The 21,464-nt window shown below is 42.2% G+C and overlaps 2 protein-coding genes across 14 annotated transcripts in view; one reads left to right on the top strand and one right to left on the bottom strand.

Annotated features, from left to right (window-relative positions):
* Positions 1 to 18,922, top strand: part of Nrdc (nardilysin convertase) — a 62,997-nt gene extending 44,075 nt beyond the window's left edge. For both annotated transcript variants that reach the window (XM_031378148.1, XM_031378149.1), the window contains 17 exons: positions 2,626 to 2,730; positions 4,346 to 4,469; positions 4,843 to 4,929; positions 5,977 to 6,096; positions 7,234 to 7,285; positions 9,328 to 9,478; positions 11,614 to 11,741; positions 12,623 to 12,785; positions 14,202 to 14,233; positions 14,423 to 14,561; positions 15,844 to 15,891; positions 16,154 to 16,206; positions 16,542 to 16,625; positions 17,438 to 17,528; positions 17,713 to 17,829; positions 18,530 to 18,619; positions 18,702 to 18,922. In XM_031378148.1, coding sequence (XP_031234008.1) covers positions 2,626 to 2,730; positions 4,346 to 4,469; positions 4,843 to 4,929; positions 5,977 to 6,096; positions 7,234 to 7,285; positions 9,328 to 9,478; positions 11,614 to 11,741; positions 12,623 to 12,785; positions 14,202 to 14,233; positions 14,423 to 14,561; positions 15,844 to 15,891; positions 16,154 to 16,206; positions 16,542 to 16,625; positions 17,438 to 17,528; positions 17,713 to 17,829; positions 18,530 to 18,619; positions 18,702 to 18,896 — 1,779 coding nt within the window. In that variant the 3' untranslated portion in view covers positions 18,897 to 18,922. The remainder of the gene's footprint in view (positions 1 to 2,625; positions 2,731 to 4,345; positions 4,470 to 4,842; positions 4,930 to 5,976; positions 6,097 to 7,233; positions 7,286 to 9,327; positions 9,479 to 11,613; positions 11,742 to 12,622; positions 12,786 to 14,201; positions 14,234 to 14,422; positions 14,562 to 15,843; positions 15,892 to 16,153; positions 16,207 to 16,541; positions 16,626 to 17,437; positions 17,529 to 17,712; positions 17,830 to 18,529; positions 18,620 to 18,701) is intronic.
* Positions 18,923 to 19,852: 930 nt separating this feature from the next.
* Osbpl9 (oxysterol binding protein like 9) overlaps positions 19,853 to 21,464 on the bottom strand; it is a 137,728-nt gene continuing 136,116 nt past the window's right edge. For 7 of the 12 annotated variants that reach the window (XM_031378155.1, XM_031378156.1, XM_031378154.1 and 4 more), the window contains 3 exons: positions 21,037 to 21,128; positions 20,292 to 20,427; positions 19,862 to 20,127 (listed from right to left, as the gene is read on the bottom strand). In XM_031378155.1, the coding sequence (XP_031234015.1) occupies positions 20,053 to 20,127; positions 20,292 to 20,427; positions 21,037 to 21,128 (303 nt within the window). In that variant the 3' untranslated portion in view covers positions 19,862 to 20,052. Of the gene's footprint in view, positions 20,128 to 20,291; positions 20,428 to 21,036; positions 21,129 to 21,464 lie in introns of all 12 variants that reach the window. The other 5 variants (XM_031378157.1, XM_031378160.1, XM_031378159.1 and 2 more) reach the window with 3 other exon arrangements.

Raw genomic sequence — 21,464 nt, forward strand, 5'->3', positions numbered from 1 at the left:
ACTTTAAGGGATTGGCACACTGGTCAGTAAGTAAAGTCCTTGCTATGTGTGCATAGGAACTGAGTCTGGGACTCTGGTTCCCATGTAGGTGGGAGTGAAGCTGGGTACAGTGGTTCCCACCTTTCATTCTAGCATTTGGGAGGCAGAGGCAGGCCTGGCCTGTGTAGGAAGCTCTCTCTCAACTTCCACCTTTGGCATACACTTGAGTGCACCCATGTACACACATGCATGGGTACAGAAGCTTGGGGTACTGTGAAAAAGTTAATGATTCTGTATATCTATAGTATAAGGACATATAAACAAAAGTATTGTTATAATATTGACAGTAAAGAGTTTAGAGAAGGGGTGCATGTGTGTGCACCCCTTGTACAAGTGTCCTTTGGAAGTCTGTTGAAGTCTGTGGGTCACTGCTCGGAAGAATGCACTTGGTCAGCTCCCTAGCTTTAGAACAGTTGCCGTCATCTAGGGATCACTGGTGATATTTCTGACTCGCTTCTCTCTCCATGTGTATTTTTATTGGCCCATTACAGTTACATGGTGTGTATTTGACTCTCAGTGTTTTATCATGTTTGTTATACAGGCATTCTCTTTCATAACATCTCAGCCAAGCATGTTGTCACAATTGGGAAACTGTTAATGCACAGCCTATAGAATAGTGTTTTTAATTGTGTAAAAGTACAATTCACAAAAGAATAGAATGAAAATGCTCAGAATAATAATAGTAATGTATCTCTCTTGTATAATAAGATCCATTGGAATGTCTAGTGGTTTTTTAGGGTTGTTTAGCAGTGAGTAGTATACATGATATTTTTTTTTTTTTAAAGATTTATTTATTTATTATATGTAAGTACACTGTCTTCAGACGCACCAGAAGAGGGCATCAGATCTCATTACGGGTGGTTGTGAGCCACCATGTGGTTGCTGGGATTTGAACTCATGACCTTCCGAAGAGCAGTCGGTGCTGTTCCCCACTGAGCCATCTCACCAGCCCCCCCTTTTTTTTTTTTTAAATATACATGATATTTTAAACATCTGTAAAAACTGAATTGTATTTCCTGTGGGTAGTAGTTATAGACTTTGCTCATATTATGGTGGTATATTGCTGATATCAATAATATTAATTTTTTTACTTAGTACTAGGAACTGAGCTTGTCATAGCAGGTAGGCGTCTCCTGCTCCGCTGCACCTCTGCTTTGCTTGCTTGCCCAGCACTTACTGTGTGCTTTTCCATCATAGATCAGCTTTTAGGTCAGATCCTTTTGTCATAGCAAACACTTAGAATCTGTCAGTTTCTACTATGTGGGTAAGAACAGTTGTGTTACAAGGAAGAAGCTGATAAGAGTAACTTATTAAAGAAGTAAAACATTCAGGCCTGGTGTCATAAGCCTGTACTCTAAACTACCCTGGAGTCTGATGCTGGAGGATTGATTCTAAAAGTTCAAGGCCTGTGTGGGCTACTGAATGAGTTAAAGGCTATCCTGTGCAACTTAGTGCGACTGTCTCAAAATAAAGCAAACAGAGTTTGTGTATGGATTACTTTTATTTTGCTGTGATGAAACACCAGGACTGAGACAACTTATAAAAGAAAGCATTTATTGGCTATGGTTCTCAAAGTGTCCGTCCTTGATGGTGGATGACAGCACACCTCCTGATCCTTCTCAAATAGTTGCAGTGGGGATGAAGTATTCAGACATATGAGCCTATGGGGGCCATTCCCATTCAGACCACCACAGTGGTCTTTTAAATTGAGATAACATACTGATAATATAACTTCTTCATAAACGTTTTATTTATTTTTTTATTTTGTTTTTTATTTTTTTGCGGGGGGGGGGAGAGTTTCAAGACAGGGTTTCTCTGTGTAGCCCTTTGCTGTCCTGGAACTCACTCTGTAGACCAGGCTGGCCTCGAACTCAGAAATCCACCTGCCTCTGCCTCCCAAGTGCTGGGATTAAAGGCATGTGCCACCACCACCCAGAGAAATTTTATTTTTAGATACCATAATAAATGTCCATTTTTAGTGCAATGTGATATTTTAATACATGTGTACAATATATAATGTTCTGATCAGAGTATTAGGTTTGTTTGAGGAGTATTCACATTCTTTTTTTTCTGTCGTTTTGAAGCATTTGCCATTCGCATGGTTCCTCTTCTGTTCTACAGAGTGCCATTACTCCTGTACCCTGTGGGACCTGTACCTGCCCTCAGTCATCTCAGCCCTGCCTTGTGCTCTTGATACCCACTCTCTACTCTCTGCTTGTCACCACTCCTATCTCATGACACACTGCAGTTTGACTTATCTCAAAAGCAGCTGTTAGGGGTGGGTCCCATCTTTATTGACATAGAAATCATGTTGAGTACTTGACAGAGTTCAGTGTGGAACTACTCTCATGACAAACTCCTGTGACTGGAGCTAAGTAGGTTGGTTTTGAGCTCGGGGTGGCACTTTACAGGGGAAGCTCCCTGGCACCAAAGCATAGGCTTGCTCTCTCTTTGTATCCTAAGCATCTTCAGTGACTTTGTATCCTGTTAGAGCAGCTTAGATGCTTCTGTCCCAACTATGTGTGCTGTGACAGACCACGGACAGCAATGGCGGCTCTGGTGTGAAATGATTGTACCTCTTTACAGACAGATCCAGTTGAGTACGTGGAGAACATGTGTGAGAACATGCAGCTGTACCCACGTCAGGACTTTCTCACCGGAGATCAGCTTCTGTTTGAGTACAAGCCAGAAGTAAGGAGCACTCCAATTTAAAATGGCTTTAGGTGGTGGCAATGTGCCTTTAATCCCAAGACTTGGGAGGCAGAAGCAAGTAGATCTCTATGAGATCAAGGCTAGCCTGGTCTACAGAATGAGATCCAGGACAATCAGGGGACATAGAGAAATCCTGATTCAAAGAAAACCAACCGACAACAACAACAACAAAAACCTAAAACTTGCTTAGCAAAGAGGGGAGTAAAAAAATATAGAGATATATTTAGGAACTGTGAGAATGCAGAGAACTTGGTAAGTTAGTCGGAATTTTTTTCCCCCCGAGTCTCTTACACAAGGCCTTTTTTTTTTTTTTGACATGTGTATCATGTATCCTATGCTGACCTCAAACCTGCTTTGTAATTGAAGGTAGCCTTGAACCCCCAATCCTTATGCTTCTTCAGCTGCTAAGATCAGGCATGCATCTCCCTGTTGAGTTGATGTGGTAGTAGCTGTCAGACCCCGGGCTTCTTGCATGCAAATGAGTTACATCTCCAACCCAGTATGTTCATCTTTTAACATAAAAGATGAAAATCAGAGCTTCTTACACACTATTGTACTTATTTGAGTGCTGAAACACATAAAATAACTAAGGCAGTTTCTAAGACTTATGCAGTTGGTTCTAAGCATTCTTTTAAAAAAGTTTCCTAGCTTTTAAGTACAAACTCAAGACATACAAATTGTAATACCTAATATATTTATAAGAAAAGTGTAAGGCTCTCCCTGTATTAGAAATAAATTACTTATGAGCTGGACCTGATGGCACAGGTCTATAATTATTGCTGCTCGAGATGCTGGTCCAGGAGGATCTTAAGTTTATGGCTCTCTGAGCTTCTGGTAAAGATCCTATTTTAAAATAAAATGTCAGAAGAGGGTTGGGGAAGAAGCTCTGTGGAGAATTTGCCTAGCATGAATGCACAAGGCCTTAGGTTCAGTTCCCTAGGGTGACAAGGTAAAAATACTTTACTATCATATTATATGCAAATGAACAGTTGGTTAGCCATTCCTCCACTATGGGGAACAAGTCAGCTTGTCCCTATAGGGTAGCTTTTGTCAGCTTAGGGTAATTTGCTCTCAGTGAATATTTGTTGGTGTCTGGAGAAATTTTGCTTGAGGCAGGTAGGGGTGGGGTGTTTCTAGGACCTAATGGGTAGAAGCCTGAGATGGTACAGGATAGGATTCAACAATAAAGAATTATTTGGCTCAAGATACAGCTCATGATAAACACTGCTTTTGCCACCTGGTGAAGGTACAGTAGATGGCAGCTAGGCCCAGTAAAGCATGAGGTCCAGATGAGCCGTGACCATGAGCACCATGAGGACACACATTTGACGTTTGTCACTTATACCTCAATAGAAGGAAAAATAGAGTTTTTGAAATGGTAGTAAACTTAGAGTTTTATAAATTAGGAGATTCATTAACTAGAAAGAATTCACTGAATATCATGACACTGTAGTAACAATGCAAATGTTTTTGTTTTTTAAATAGTTACTTAAAAAAGATAAAATGTAAGTTAAATTGTTACTTAATCTTAAATTGTATTTTACATTTTACAATTCCCGTCATCTCCCACATCTCTTCTGGTCCTCTATGTTAGGTCATTGCTGAGGCCCTTAATCAGCTAGTTCCTCAGAAGGCAAATCTCGTTCTTCTGTCTGGTGCTAATGAGGGAAGATGTGACCTCAAGGAGAAGTGGTTTGGGACTCAGTATAGCATAGAAGGTAAGTTACTATGATGAGCCTCCGCTATTTAAGTATGTTTGACTCAGCTGGGGATGTTTTAAAAAGATTATGTGTATACATGTATGAGTTTATGTGCAACCATGTGTGGACGCCTGCAGAAGCTAAAGGTGTCAGGTCCCATTAAACTGAAGGCACAGGAAGTTGTGAGCTGCTCTGTAGGTGTACAAGCAGCAAGGACTCTATTGCTGAGCCATCTTTCCAGCCTCATCAGCTGGGAATTTTAATAATTTAGTGGTTCTTATGGACACAAAAAATTGTGTGTGTGTGTGTGTGTGTGTGTATGTATAAAATGTTTGTTAAGAGAATTTTGGATGTTATATTTGTTGGCTCTGTCTGTTTTTCCCCTCCACAGATATTGAAAACTGTTGGACTGAACTGTGGAAGAGTAATTTTGACTTAAATCCAGACCTTCATCTTCCAGCTGAAAACAAGTACATAGGTCAGTAAAATAGGAATCACCGTGTGTCTGTACACATGAAAATAAAATACAAATCACCATTATGTGTTTGTACATGTGAAAGTAAAATAAGAATCACTGTTGTGTGTCTGTACATGTGAAAGATACACATAATATATTTATTCAAAAGTACTGATGAAGTTACAGAGATGGTTAAGAGTAATGGCTTGTTTTTCCAGAAGACCGGGGTTCAGCTCCAGGCTCCCACATGGTAACTCAGCCATCTCTCCAGTCCCATCTTTTGTTTTGTTTTTTTTGTTTTTTTGTTTTGTTTTGTTTTGTTTTGTTTTGTTTTCGAGACAGAGTTTCTCTGTATAGCCCTGGCTGTCCTGGAACTCACTCTGTAGACCAGGCTGGCCTTGAACTCAGAAATCCACCTGCCTCTGCTTCCCAAGTGCTGAGATTAAAGGCATGTACCACCACCGCCCGACCCAGCCCCTTTATTCTCCCCTTTAAATTAACTATCTCTTTTTAAAAAGGTCATTAATCTATAATTTTTTTTTAAAAAAAAATGTACATTTGCTATTTGGCCTACATGTATGTCTGTGTTGAAGGAGTTAGATCCACTGGATCTCGAGTTATAGACAGTTGTGAGCTGCCATGTGGTTGCTGGGAATTGAACCTAGGACCTCTGGAAGAACAGCCAGTGCTCTTAACCTCTGAGCCATCTTTCCAGCCCCTAAATTAACTTATCTTTTGCCTACATAATTAAACAGTTTGCCAGTAATTTGAAATGACAAAGTAGGTGGTATCTGAGCAGAACTATTTGGTAACCTTTCAAAGTCCTTAAGCTTGGCAAAAGATTCTTCTTCTTGAAGAATCTGTTCATTTGTAAATTGCATTATACAGACCCAAAGGCTACCCTCTCCTAGTTAACCATTACTTGGGAAAGGGAGTGAGGCTGAATGTACAGAGATAAGAACCTGCTGTTGGGAATTAGATAGTTGTAGTTTTCATCTAAGTTAAGGCCATGTCTACATTGTACTCCAATATTTGAAAAAATGATCACTCGTTTGTTCTTGTTGTTAGCCACGGACTTTACATTGAAGGCTTTTGATTGCCCTGAAACTGAATACCCTGCTAAAATTGTGAATACCTCACAAGGCTGCCTGTGGTATAAGAAAGACAACAAATTCAAAATCCCCAAAGGTAAGACGAAGTAGGGAAATTGTTCTCTCTGTAGCAGCCTCTGTGTTCCTGATGCCTACTCCTCTCCCTTTGAAGCCCCCTTTACAGTTGCAGGCTAATAGTGCGCTCCTGTGCTCATAGGTGGGTGTAAAGACACTCTGCCTTCCAGGAAGTAGGAAGTCAGCTCTGGGACCAGCAGCTAAAGGCACTTGATACCAAGCCTGATGCAGGCTTTGGACCTGCGGGTAGGAGGCGAGAACCAACTTCTAGGAATTGTCCTCTGACCCTTTACACACACACACACACACACACACACACACACACACACACACCCAGGTATTTGACCAACTTATAGGATTAATAGTATTATTTAGACATTATTTTTAAAAACGGAATAAGATACGAGGAAAAATCATTCCTAGATATGATAGGAAGCCTAATGTAGAACTGTAAAGGGAAGTCTTCCCCAGCCGCTATCTCCGCCTTTTGTTTTTAGTATAAAGCATGTATAGCGTGGTGTAAACACACTCTCTAAATCCTTCATACTTTAGATGATGGCCAAACCGTGTTGTTCTTGGACTCATAGTTTGAACTTTGACAAAGCTTCCCTTCCAGCTTCTCTAGAACTTCATGTAGTGTGTGATCCAGGCCAGTCTGCACATGGCAAGCCTGTCCTCAGTCCCCCAGGTTTTGGGATTTGGGGCTGTATCATCACAGCTTTTCTTGACTGAATTATAAGATTTAAAAACAGTTATTGCCATTCATTTAGCTTCTTTAGAAAAAGGCTTTTATTCCAACTTTCCATGATCATTGAGTTGCTTGATTGATTAATGTTCCTAACATGTAAACTTCTATAAATATTTTTGCCTGTCTCAAGTTAATGATAAATATGGTTATTCATAGACCTTTCTGTATATGTCTGTGATATTCCTGTAGGTTAAAGTGTGCCTTCTATGATACTTAATTGGAATGGTGAAAAATACCCTTTAAAAGTTTTAAGAATAACATAGGAACAAAAGGGAATAGACATGGAACAAGGCTTTAGGGACTAGTAGTTTATCTTGAACTTAAAAGCCACATTAAAAGAAAATGGTAGGTGTTAAGAGATATTTGAGGCCTCTAACTTTTTGTATTTTACCCATGGTCTTTTTCTTTCAGCCTATATACGATTTCATCTGATCTCACCTTTGATACAAAAATCTGCAGCAAAGTGAGTGTTTGGTTTTTGTTTGTTTGTCCCTCCACCCCCCAAAAAAAAGTAGAAAAAAAGAAAGGAAAAGTAAATTATTGACTGTGTGGGCTAATTTTATGTATGTCAACTTGCCATAAGGTAGAATTCTTTTGTAGAAGAGGGAACCTCAATTGTGAAGATGGCCCCCACCAGACTGGCCTGTGAGAAAGCCTGTGGTTCATTTTTCTGATTGATAATTGATGTCAGTGGTGCCACCTGTGGGCTGTTGGTCCTTCTTTCTCTGAGAAAGCAGGCTGAGCAATCCATAACAAGCAAGCCAATATGTAGCACTTCTCCATGGCCTCTGCTTCCAGGTTCCTGCCCTGTTTGAGTTCCAGTCCTAGCTTCCTTTGGTGATGGACTGTGGTGTGGAAGTGTGAGAGAATAAGTCCTTTCCTTCCCAAGCTGCTTTGCTCATGGTGTTTATCACAGCAGTGATGACCCTAACTAAGAAGCTGGTGCCAGGAGTAGAGTATTACTGTGACAGACTGGACCCTGTTTTCAGGAGGATTTTTGAAGGACTTTTAAATTTTGGGCTAGAGAAGCCACTTGGTGTTCGAAGCTTAGTGAGCTGTTCTGGGTACTTGGAGGGACAATGCTGAGAGTGATGCAGATGACATGCCTGGCTCGTGAAGTTCCCAAGATAAGCAAAGACTCTATTGGGCCTTTTGTGTGATCTTTTGAATTTGTAGTTCTGGTTAGCTGGAGATGAAGAAGCAGCTGTGCTAAGAAGAGATGAGTACCGAGGAGGCAGAGTCTTCTGGGAAGTGCTTCCTTGGGGCCAGCACACACTGACTTTTTTTTTCATTATTGGAAAGAAGTTTTGTTTCAATCTAAATAGTGATTTTCCATTTCAGTCCTTGAGCTATGCTAGCTGTTTTATTTAATTTTTTATGCTCTAAACAAATGAGAAAAACTTGTAAGCAGATCACAGTTACTGGACTGGGAGAGGCCTTGGCATTCAGCCCTCACTGTGGACTAGGAGTATAGCCGTCGCAGGCTGGCTCCTCGTCTGCAGAGAAGACTGGCTGCATTCCTGCTGTCTAGTACTTAAAGATCTTCAGTGTTTTAAGATTTATTGTATTCAGGCGGTGGTGGTGCACGCCTTTAATCCCAGCACTTGGGAGGCAGAGGCAGGCAGATTTCTGAGTTTGAGGCCAGCCTGGTCTACAGAGTGAGTTCCAGGACAGCCAGGGCTATACAGAGAAACCCTGTCTCGAAAAACCAAAAAAAAGATTTATTGTATTTTAAATTGTATGTGCTTGTATACATCTGGGAGTGGGTGGTGCTGGGGGCAGGGGTGGTGGTGCATGTGGTCGCAGGTTCTGGAACAGTCTAGAAGAGGACATTGTACCCCCTTGAGTTGAAATTATAAGCAAGTATGAACTGCCTGTTGTAGATGCTGGGGGTTGAACTTACTGAGCCGTCTCTCCAAACCTAAGTTCCAGACTTTTAATTATACCTAGTTCTTTATAAATTATTCATGTATTTATGTAGGTAACTGTACTGTGGGAGAGCAGGGGCCCCAAAAAGTGAGTTATAAGAAAGGTTCAGAAAGTGTTAGTGCATTTCTTTTTCTTTGCCTCTTAACTATAAAATCCAGCTTTCAAACACTGAGCATCACGGCTGTCATCCTCCAGAATGTATTCTTCTTTTCCCTCTCCTAGTTTAAGTTGGTGAGTCTGGAAGCCTAAGACCGGTAGTTAGCTAGGGCTGCTGTCTAGTACAGGCTGGGTGCTTCTGATGCTGATTCATTCCCTCACTGTATGTTTGCACATTGTCATTTTCTATGGGTATGTGACAGGAAAAGATTAGGAAAACTGTGGGTGGTCCTGTGCTGTCCCTGTGAGGCTGAGTCCTGAGTAAAGCTACATTTACTTTCAAACCTCATGCTTGGACATTCTGGAGTAGAGAATTAGCACCTTACTAAAGGTGAAGTTTCTTAGTCTGATAGAAACAAAACTACTTTTTCTTGTCTTTCCTGCCAGTTAATGATGTTAGTTACATTCTGTACTTTCCAGTGTTGTCCTCTTTGACATCTTCGTGAATATTCTTACTCACAACCTTGCTGAACCAGCCTATGAAGCTGATGTGGCACAGCTGGAGTATAAACTGGTAGCTGGAGAACATGGTTTAATTATTCGAGTTAAAGGATTCAACCACAAACTACCTGTAAGTATATGAGGGAGCTTTGAAATTTTATATTTATCTTTGTAGTCCCAAAGCACTATGCAGACGTCTACATGCAGTGTTTTGATGGCAAAGCTTCCTGATGGGCAGTATCATGTTTTCTTTGTGTATGACTGTTTTTACTTCAAACATACATTAGATTCCTGCCCTGGCTTCCCTCAGTGTGGTGAGTTTTATCACAGCAACACAGAAGCAGACTAGAACAGGCCTGTCCTAAATCTGGGGCTTAATGATTCTAAACTCTAAGGATCCTCCTGTGTCTGGGTGCCATGGTGCCTGGCTTATTTTGACATGGATGCTGGGGTGGAACTTAGGTCCTCATGCTTTTGTGGCAAATACTTTACTGATTTTACAGAATTCCTTATTTGATTCAAATAATTTTAGGAAGAAAGTTTTAAGTGATGGTTTTAGTTGTTTTGCCAGAAAGATTAAATTAGAATTGAATAATGTGCCCGCTCCTCATACAATAGTAAGTAAAGACTGCATAATAAAGAATACAGTAAACTCACAATTACATTAAAAACTAGGCATGGGACAAATTTGTGATCAAGGAAAAACATTCATTCTAGGTCAGATCCCAGGATGAAACCTCAGGTGTGCTATGCTAAATCAAGGCCATGCGAAACTGTGGCTTTGAACTTGTAATGAACACTGCTTTGAACTTAATATCAACATCCTTCTGTAACTCTCCCTTTGTGTAACATTTTATCTATGAGGTAACTTTCTAAAGAACTTTTGTCTAAGAAGTATAAAAAAGCCAAAGAGAAGGAATAGAATGTGGCATCTGGGGCTCTGTCCCATCCACCAAATGTATATATGTATATGTCTGTCTATACATACATGTGTATATGTATGTATGAACACTTTGTGGAGTTGAGACAGATAATCAGCCTCTACCAGTGTTTGTGTATGTGTATGTGTATGTATGTGTGTGTATTTGTGTTTGTGAGTCTGTGCATATTGCCTATGTAAAGGACTTTCTTTCTTTGTGTATGACATTCTTTTCCTGGCTCTCAAGGAGTTAACAAGCTCCTAGCCTCTCTAGCTGAGAAAAAAGAACAAAGACCCAGAGGAATCACTTGCTTACTAAATTCCCCACTGTTAAACAGCAGGAAGCCAGTAGTTTCTGGCCTCAGAACAGCAAAGGTTAAAAAAGATAAATATTACAAAATAAGCAACATTTTAGCCCTGGCAAAATTTAGTTTTCCCCCTGAAAATCACTAGTGCTGTCCCCATCGCTGTCTTCTAGTGGGAACTGATGCTCAGGCAGGTTCCCGGCAGTGCACGTGTGCATGCGTGCATGTGTGTGCAAGTGATTACTGGCAGTACATAGAAAACAGCCTGTGTTTTAGGTATATCTTACTTCCATTTGTTATTTCTCTGAAGCTCATACCACATACAGGCTTGGTTTGAGGTTATTGCTCACAAAAGAGGAATAACAAATTTAAGGAAGGATATTAATATTTTTGGAACTGGATTCATTAAAAAAATTTCATAGGAAAGAACTTGGCAGAATCTAACCCTGTGCTGGCAGAGTAACTTTGAAGGGTATAAGCCTTCCCTTTATGTCTTTGCCTCCGTCTGCACTGTGGTGGTATTGACTTTGTTCCACCTTCTAATGGAGCATCAAGATTCAAACAGATTAAATCCCATAATACAATAGATGTCGTTTAGGAAGTACGTTTAGAAAGCTGTTTAAAGATATAAACCTTAGAAAATTGATGTTCTTCATTTTGAGGCTTACCTCACCTTAATACTTAAAAATAATACAGACTATATTTATAGAAAGCTAAAAATCTAATTTACAGAGTATAGATGCAAGTTTTCTAAAAAAATTGAAAAATATAATGACATTGTAGAATAAATAATGCACCTTGGCTAAGTACTGAATGGCAGGGTCGATCAGTGTTAGGAGGTCAGTGACTTAATTGGTGGTTGAGCCAACATTGAGCAACTTTGTGGTTTGGCCTCTTAGGGATTGAGTCCTGAGCCCCTCCATTGGGTCCTCTGCGGTGCCTGTTCCCTCCTGGCCCTGAGACTAACTGAGGAAGAGCATTTCCTCCCTCAAGTGTAGTGTATTTCCATACTTTGTTGCTTAAAGTGCACTTTCCTTTTAGCTGCTCTTTCAGCTCATTATTGACTACCTGACTGAATTCAGTTCCACGCCTGCTGTCTTCACCATGATAACTGAGCAACTGAAGAAGACCTACTTCAACATCCTCATCAAGCCTGAGACTCTGGCCAAGTAGGTGTACATTATACGCTGTTTGGAGGGCATCGAGGAGGAGATGTATGCACTGCTGATGTAAATTTTCCACACGCCAGTACCTCAGCCTTCACTTCTGAGAACTTAACTAAGGTTCAGAAGTACACAGAGAGCAAAGCCTAAGTATCTGTGACATTGATTGCGGCTTACATGGGCACAGGTGTATGAATCAGACAAAGGTGCCTTGGGGGCACTCGCCACCAGCCTGTAGAGAGCTTTGTGGGAAGGGCAGAGAGGCTCCTGTGAGTAGACACAGCCCTTTCTTTTCCACATGGTTTTAAACCCCTTCTTGATTTCCTTGTTGGGTGTCTGTAAATGGTTGTCAAACAGCCTGACTTTAAACACAGACCCTGCTTTTGTTTTATAAGTGACAAAGAAATTGAATTACAGATATTAAGAACTCAAGAAATCCATTAGCTACTAGGAAGGTGGTTTGTAGATGGATAGTGAAGTTAGTCCGAGAATGAACTAGGCCCATTACTCAGACTCATTAGAGTTATAAGCCACTATAGTTGTAGACACTACAGAGGGAGCTTCTAGAAATACAAATTAGTGAAACTTCTAACAAAAATAGCAATAATTTAAAATTTGTGGACAGTTAGTTAAATTTGACTCACTTAGCACCTTCTGTGGACTATTTCACTCTGTCTGAGACAGAAGGTGTGTGAGGTGGTGAATGGCCTCTGAGAGTCTGCATGCAGTCCTCACCCCTCCTTGGCTGTTATAGTGGTTTTCTTCATCTTAAGTTATGGTGGGCATCGCTTGTCTTTGGAAACACTTCTATAGCATCTTGACCTAAAATTTTTCTTAAGATAAATTTCTTGCAACACTTTTTTTTTTTTTAAATGTCCTTTGTACAGAGATGTGCGGCTTTTAATTCTGGAATATTCCCGCTGGTCTATGATTGACAAGTACCAAGCATTGATGGATGGCCTTTCCCTTGATTCTCTGCTAAACTTTGTCAAGGATTTTAAATCTCAACTCTTTGTTGAGGGCCTGGTCCAAGGGAATGTCACCAGCACGGTGAGTGGGTACTCTTACGACTGACAGGCAGAGCGCCTGTCAGTGCGCTTTTCAGTCTGGAATTATATTATTCTTCCCTAAATGTTAGGGTGGGTCAGCACTGCCAAATTCTGGTAGGACTTTCCAACCCAGCGCTGGGCAGCTTAGTTCTTCTGAAGAAGACTGTTTATGATTGAGTGACAGGGTTTGTTATTAATTTGGTTTTGGTTAAATTTTCTGAAGATCATAGGTGGAAACTGTAGATTGAAACAGGAGAGAGATAAAGTATACACACATACATACACATCCAGCCCGTGTGCCAAGCATGGCCAAGCTAAGAAATGAGATGTGGTTCCACTGGTTTTTGAGTTATCTAAAGAAATAAGAGTGACAGAAATGGAAGTAGGTCATTTCCGGGGGCCAGTGGGGCTGGAAGGTAGGAAGGAGAAAGTTGTTCAATGAGTATATAGTTCTGATTTTACAAGACCGTTTTTTTTTCTTTTTAAAAAATAAGTCTTACAAGTGTGACTTTTATACTTTAAATTTTTTGTACACTTTTAAAACTCGCAAAATGATAAGCTATGTTATATGAAAGTAATGTGATAAATGAAAAGTGCTTAGGAGATAACCAAGAAGATGCTGAGACCCTGTGTGACTGGGTAAGGCATGGAGAGGAAGGGGGATCTGTGCTGGAGTGGCCTGTTGTTAGAATATGAAAATGGTTACACTTAAACTGTTTCTTTTGTTCTCCCCTTTCTTTCTGGGGAGAATAGAACCACAAAACCAGTCTTGATTTCTGTCCTACCAACAGAAAGACTTTCAGATCTCGAAATCAAGAGAAAGGGGGATCTGTGCTGGAGTGGCCTTTTGTTAGAATATGAAAATGGTTACACTTAAACTGTTTCTTTTGTTCTCCCCTTTCTTTCTGGGGAGAATAGAACCACAAAACCAGTCTTGATTTCTGTCCTACCAACAGAAAGACTTTCAGATCTCGAAATCAAGAGAAGTAGGACTAGCAAGCCGTGTCAGACCCAGTGCGAGGACCAGGAGGGACTTTTGGCTGAGGACATAGTGTTATGAAAAAGCCACAGAGTCTTATCTGCAGAACAGAAGGGATGTAGGAAGTCCCTGTGCTACTCTGTTGCTTACTTTATCCAGGCTGTGTCAACTGGCCCAGACTTCCAAATACAGCACTGTCCATAAGCATGGCATAGCTAGATAAACTAGTGAGAAACTGGAAACTTAAAATATGAACATGCTAGGCAGAGGGGCAGCTTGAGTCAGTATTTGATACACATAACTAGCTGATAAACAGCTCGGCCAGCATTTAGGTAACAGACTCTCTGCTTTCTTAGTGCTGTCCAAGTGCTGTAGGGAACTAGAAAATTGCGGTTATCAAGTTCTGAGGTATATATTTGCTTCTCTTCTATCTTTTAGGAATCTATGGATTTCCTAAAATATGTTGTTGAGTAAGTATTGGTTTGAATTTTCTCTTTGAGGTTTATGTGCCCTTCCCAGAAAGAAGCATTAAGCTGTAGCTCAGCTAATTGTTACTTAGCTCATTTCAGACCTTCCCAGGGAGCTGAAGCCTGAGTTCATCAGTTGGGGTTGGGGGAGAGCACAAGGTCTGCCTCTGCCTCACGCTGACTGTTCTGCAGCAAGCTGAACTTCATGCCCCTGGAGCGGGAGATGCCTGTGCAGTTCCAGGTGGTGGAGCTGCCGAGCGGCCACCACTTATGCAAAGTCAGAGCTCTGAATAAAGGGGATGCCAACTCTGAAGTCACTGTGTACTATCAGGTGAGCTTGCCTCCTCACACACTAGTGTGATGGAAATTTCTATGTAACAGAGCCCAGGCAGTAAGAAGGTATTTGTTAAAGGACAACTTGGAAAGAAATGAAAGTAAACCTAGCTAAGCAATCAGCATAGACCAGCCAGAATGACTACCAAATGAGAAAAATTCATCAACCTGCTTTTACTGGGATGGTAAATCCAAGGCAGAGTTCTTTATTCTTTTGGGATTCAGATCTCCATTTTTGTGTATTCTTTCCACAGTAGAGGGGAGGAGGAGGTCTGTAAACAAGTGCTTTTTAGCAGCCCTCAATCAGCTCAGAGCCTGCTTTAGTCTTTGGTTGATCCCACTCACTTCTTGTGAACATCCCCTCAAAACCTGTCCTGTCTAGTCAGTGGTCTAGCCTTTGGATAAGACAGCTTTGTCTCTCCTTTATTGTACGTGGGCTTGGGCATTCGTGCGTGCATGTATATCTGTATGCCACATGTATGTCTAGCAGAGGCTAGAAAAGGGTGCTGGATCCTTGGAACTGGAGTTACAGATATTTGTGAGCTACCATTTGGGTGCTGGGGATTAAATCCAGCCCCAACCCCAGCATTTCTTAAATGTGGCTTCTGGGATTAAACTCAGCTCCTTGTGCTTGTAAGGCAGGCACTTATCTGAGCTGTCTCCCTAGTCCTTCCTCCTCTCCCCATCCTGTCTTACTCTGGACAAATTCATTATCAAATGATGCCACTGTCATTTCAGGACACACTTGGCTGGTTATGCGGTAGCCCTCTTAAAGGGAGAGGGTTGGTTGGTGCTTGTTAGTTGAGGTGCTAGGAGGCGCAGGCTCTATCCTCTTCCTCTGGAATCTGTTGGAGAAGCCTGAGAGAGAGACCTACACCTCCAAGCACGGGCAGCATCCATGTTTGGCTTCCATCCACGTTTATTCTGAGTTAGTTTGTACTGTTTAGGCTTCTTGGGTACTTTTAAAGTACTTGGTTTGTACCTCTGTGTTTAAGAAACAGATTCAGAACCTCCACAATTACTAACCATTTCTTGCTGTCTTTATACTTTACAATGTATCCTGAGTGTTCCAGGCAGGAGCTGTTAGGCTAGGGATTGTTGGCATCACCCATGTCTATCTAGAAGTCTACACTAGTGCCAGTAATAGAGGTGTTCCAGCACAATTCCTACTCTCAGGTTCTCTGGCTGCTGGGAAGGGAGATAATTAACAAGAATGTGGGGCAAGAAGATAAGGGTTAAGATAGGTGAACTCTGGAAGTCTGATCACATTTTCCCTACAGTCAGGTACGAGGAGTCTGAGAGAATATACTCTTATGGAGCTGCTTGTGGTAAGTACCGAGGTGGGGTTTAGGAGTTTGTGGTCTACCATGAGGCTAAGCATTATGCCTGAGGGGTGTGGACCTGTGGTAGTCAGAAACTTGTAATTGGAAGGTCAGGTGGCTATTTATTCTCATCCAATATGAGCAGTCAGGGTCCTGGACCACTTAGGGGGATTATATGGGAGGCTGGATTTTGGAAATACTTTGGGGTAAGATTAAGGTTCCTCTTGTGAGTGTTGGGCTGATGGAAAGTATGGTGAATTAATTACAGATGCACATGGAAGAGCCCTGCTTTGACTTCCTTCGAACCAAGCAGACCCTTGGGTAAGTACAGGCAAGAACACTGAGGGCCTGGGGCTCCCCTTGCAGGCACCTTGCCAGTCTGCTTTGGCCATCCCATACCTTACAGTGCCTGTGTCAGCACTTCTGCAGTTTGTGTGTTGGATGATGATGTTTTCAGTTTGCCAGAAGTTAGCTTGTTCCCAGTTCAGCAGCGGGTGGTACCTCCACTTCAGCCTATCGCAAGCAGCTGTATGCAAGCTTATGTTCCATTTGGGACTTCCAAAAAGCCAGAAGCCCTTCACCACCATGTTCAGTGACTCCTAGATAGGAACCAAGGTCACCACATGAACTCCTGTAACTTCTCTGTCTGGCTTTAGGTACCATGTCTACCCGACCTGCAGGAACACATCTGGGATTCTAGGATTTTCTGTAACTGTTGGGACTCAGGCAACCAAATACAAGTAAGAGAATAAATGGGCCCACCCTGTTCTAGACAGTGGGATAGGGATGGGGTACCACAGGTGCTTCCCTGAATCCTGTACAACTGTGGCCAACCATGGTTTCCTTTGTGTAGTTGGAAGGGTGGATGGATAATGGCTAGCCCATCTAGGATTAATCAGAGGCTTTACTAGTCCCATAGGGTATAGCTACTCTGCAGGGATTACCAATGTTTGATCAGGGAGACTAGAGAAAAGGGATGTTGGCTGATAATAATGTAGCTCCTCACCGAATGCACAAAGCCCTGGGTTGAATTCTCAGTATTACATAAAGCCAGACATAAGAGCATTGTCTTGTAATCCCAGCAGGTGGGAGGCAGTCAGGAGGATAAGGAAGTTAAGGCCAGCCCAGGCTACATGACTGTCTTAAGCCTCAACCCACCACATGGCTCAGTAGTTAGGAGTACTTGTTCTTGCAGAGGCCTAGGACTAGATTTCTGTCACCCACATGGCTGCTCACAGCTGTGTTTACCTCCAACTCTAAGAAATCCAATGCCTTCTTCTGAACTCTGTGGTCACCAGACAGACATGTGAGCAAAACACACATATACATCTTAAAAACTGAGGTGTAAGGCCTGGAGAGTTTTAGGTGTGGGCATGGCCCAGCTGGCTGTCTTTTTATCATTGTGTGGTGTGTGCATACTAGGAAATAAGGCTGGAGGTGGGAGGGACAGTTCTTCCTCATTTTCTTTGCTCTCCTGGCTTAGGGTAGAAAACATTCAGCCTTTATGCTGAGGAAGGCTGAATTCCTTTGGCTTCTACCCAAATTGTTTCAGCTCCGAAACTGTTGACAAGAAGATAGAAGAATTTCTCTCCAGCTTTGAGGAGAAGATTGAGAACCTCACAGAAGATGCATTCAATACTCAGGTAACTATCGCCTTCAGGATACCAGAGCTAGTCACTCCCATACTTGCACAATGGCCAGGGTGTTCACATCCCAGTGCATTTAACCAAATGTCCCTCTAAACACTCCCAACACACACTGGCTTATCTATCCCAAGATGTTGGTTCTGAATTGGTGTGATGTCATGGCTGAACATGTTTTTGACAGGTCACAGCGCTGATCAAGTTGAAAGAGTGTGAGGACACCCACCTTGGGGAGGAGGTGGATAGGAACTGGAACGAAGTGGTGACACAGCAGTATCTCTTTGACCGCCTTGCCCATGAGGTAATGGTTTCTCGGACCAAGACAGTCCTGAAGGGCTGGGGAAGGCTTTTGATTGTACTTTTAACTCTTAAGGTCCAAACAGTGGAGGAGAAACCTAGGCTGTGTGTCTCGGTTTGTCTTTTTCTTAAATCTTTCATTTTTAAGAGTCACTGTAATTTTTCCTATATAAGATGCTAACCTTTACCTCTACATGGATTGGTTTCAGCCAGAGCAGCTCCATTTTGAGGTTTATTATGAGATTTTATGGGGGAAATTTATGGGGCTCTGCTGAAGAATAGAGAGCTCATATTCTTATGGAGTTCCTCCAGGTATTTTGGCAACTTCTAGCTGAAATCTAAAATAAGACTCTCACAAAAGCACTTTGGTCTTCTCGTCCAGACAACCAATGTGCACTGCATATTACATTCTGTGAGGCATCAGCCCAGCTGACTGGACTCAAAAGTTGCTAGAGTGTGCAGTGGCCCTGTGTGACATGTGATGCTAGACTTGGGTTTTGGCTCCAGCTGTGGTGTTTGGCTGTAATCACATCTTTGCTAATATAGACAGCTGGGAGGAAGGTCAAAGGGCTGTCACTTAGGATAGGGGCAGGCTGAGACAAGCCAAGAGAGATAACTTAGACTCTGGGGATGGGAGGGTAGACTTCTGCCTGGGATGCTCCTCTCACACCTGTGTGCTCTCCCACCTTCTCTTCCTCGGCAAGATTGAAGCACTGAAGTCTTTCTCAAAGTCAGACCTGGTCAGCTGGTTCAAGGCTCACAGAGGACCTGGAAGTAAAATGCTCAGCGTTCATGTGAGTATGGCCAACCATTTGGGGTCCTGCTCACATACATCTAGCTGGCAAATTTCTCACCTGCATCTTTGGCCTCTTTCAGGTTGTTGGATATGGGAAGTATGAACTGGAAGAGGATTGTGCCCCTTTTGGTGAGGATTCAAATTCTCGTGAAGGGATGCAGCTAACCTACCTGCCACCCTCTCCTCTCCTGGCAGAATCCACCATCCCCATTACTGACATCAGGGCCTTCACAGCAACACTCAGCCTCTTCCCCTACCATAAAATAGTCAAATAAACTGCAGTCTCACTGGCCTGAAGCAACGTGTATTTAAAGACGTGTGTGCATTTTATGGAGTTAACACTATTGCCTTAGGGCTTCCACTGGATTTTTGCGATGGCAACCTAGGATTTGATTTACTTTTTACCTTTCCTCTACAAGACTAACCCAGGGTTACTGCACTGGATGGTAATGAGATAGTAGGCAAGTGTGACCCACTTACACTTATGTCAGCAACGTGGGGCCTGTGTCCTCTGAGGAGAACCCAGTTCTTGTGTGCCTATATGTAATTAATTTGTTATAGCACCAAACTGCCCTGGTTTTGTTTTTTAATGTATTTTAAAATAAACATAGTTCTGTATTTCCCTTCAGATCAAGCCATCTGCTGTGGCTTTTTGGGGGTGGGGTGGGGGGGAGGGAGGGTTGGGTGAGGGGAAGTGAGGCAGTAAGGCACTCCAAGATGAGCCGCATGTGCAGGAGAGATGGAAGGCTTGAGTGGGGAGCGCCTCAGTCAAGGTTGCCAGACTGGTCCCCAAGTTTAGGTATAAAACAATGAAAGAAACATATTTTTAAAAAGGTTGGAAAATTATTTTATGAAGCCTTAAGAAGCACTGCATATAATTATACTTTGGGTTTAGATACAATCTAGTCATAGTTCAATTCTAAAATAAAGGTTATAGGTGAAACCATGAAATTTCCTAACACTTCATACATTGCACTAATTTTCTAAACAATTCTGAGGAAACAGTATTTACAGGTGGGTGTATTTGTGAAAAACTGTCAGCTGTTACTTGTGTGTGTGTATCTAAAACTCAAGATTATATGAACTAGGAGATAAAGATTTTATGCTTGAACAGCAGAACTGGAGGACAGGAAGCTGAGACCTGGGACTGTCTAGAAATATTTTTCAAAGCATGGGATCTGGAAAAGGAAGAGACATCATGTTTTGAAACCTGAAGTTTTTCTCAGGACTGAAGTCAAAATTGTAACTGCCACAGAGGAGAAAAGGGAAGCATTTCCCACTTTAATTGTTCATCTGTGTCGTCAAGTCCAGTATCCCTGAGATAGGAACCACTGCATTAAGAAGGAAGTGACGAGCTCTCCTGAAGGAAGATCGATTGTTGCTTAATTACGCCTACTGCCCTGGTCACCAGGTATGAACTCAGTTGCCAGCCTAATGCTTCACAGCACCAAGACGCTTCAGTAAAGGTTCATCATAAACCCAGCATTCTCCATCTTCGTGAAAGAGCTACAAAAGGAAGAGAGGGCTTGGTTAGGCAGTGCAGTTTTATTCCATGCCATGCCCATTCCACTATCAGGTAGCAACCCAGGAACTCGAGGTCCACCTCTGCATCCTTCACTGGCATGGACGAGCCACTGTTCAAACCAGAGAGGAGCAGAAGCATGACTTACCCTCGTTTCCCACTGAATTTCCTTCTCTTTCCTTTCTCGGGCTTCTGCTCTTTGTCTTTCTTCAAGTCTGTGCTTTGCTTCCGTTGCTGCATCAATGTCTCTGATTTTTAAATTGAAAGTGACATCCTTCCAAAGGCTAGAATAAAGAGATGGAAGGAGCCCATGAGTGGGGGAAGGATGCAAGCCTGCAGCCACCTGACAGCCTGAGTGCTGCAGTGGAGTCCAGACCTTAAGCTGCTGATGGTACCAGAGCAGTAAAGAACATAGAAGCAGGTTCTAAGAGCCCATTGCTAATTGTCAACAAAGCAAGCATGAGAGGACAACAGACTAAGCTACAACCTTAGGAGCTAAGACTTAGATGTCTGTCTCTGCCTCCCTCTCTGGTTCTCTATACAACTCTAGGGAGTCAATTTATTTATTGGGCTTGAGTATCTTTAACTATAAATTGAAAGGGTTTGATGAGATCTGAAAAAGTCTCAGTTTAAGAATGTGATCTCAAAAGGGTCAAGAGGTCAACTGTAGGGACTTAAAAGGCATAAGACATTCTCAACTGTAGGAAAGGGACAGAGAGAAATCAATAAACTTGCCTTTGGTTACAAAGCTCTTAAATCTGGGCACTGACAAGGGACCCCGGCACTGGAGCTCGGTCAGCACGGGTTTTTAATGCTCGCTCTCCCAGACCCACAGGTTCCCGGTCTAGGCAAGCAAGAAGCACATGGCAACTGCTCTAGTTAGGGCTCCTTACCTGCGGGACTCATACTCATTCTGATCTTCCAACTTCCTCACCTTTTTCTTGATTATAGGCAACTTCTTGGTGTCTACAAAGACAGTGTTTTCCTAAACAACAAGAGGCAGAGTCAACTTCTCAGGAGACTTAATACATAAATCCCAGCCTATTCTGATTGTAATGGCAAACTTTTCTGTTAGGAGCCCCATCCTAAGTCTTGAGTTCAGAGCTCAGTTCAACAGAAAGAGTCAGCATGGTTGTGTGTTCACTTCATGCTTGAGATATATTCTCTTGGAACTAGACCACCATGTTAAGTGTTAAGTGGCCTCTGAAGATGAGTTTTAAATCCTCTAAACTCCAATTCACTAGCTTTCCCCGTTAATCCATATACCTGGCTTAATAGAAACACTGAGTACATACAAAATCCAAGTTCCGTCCTGGCAGGA

The sequence above is a fragment of the Mastomys coucha genome, unplaced genomic scaffold, assembly GCF_008632895.1.
Source record: "Mastomys coucha isolate ucsf_1 unplaced genomic scaffold, UCSF_Mcou_1 pScaffold18, whole genome shotgun sequence".
Classification (NCBI taxonomy): Eukaryota; Metazoa; Chordata; class Mammalia; order Rodentia; family Muridae; genus Mastomys; species Mastomys coucha.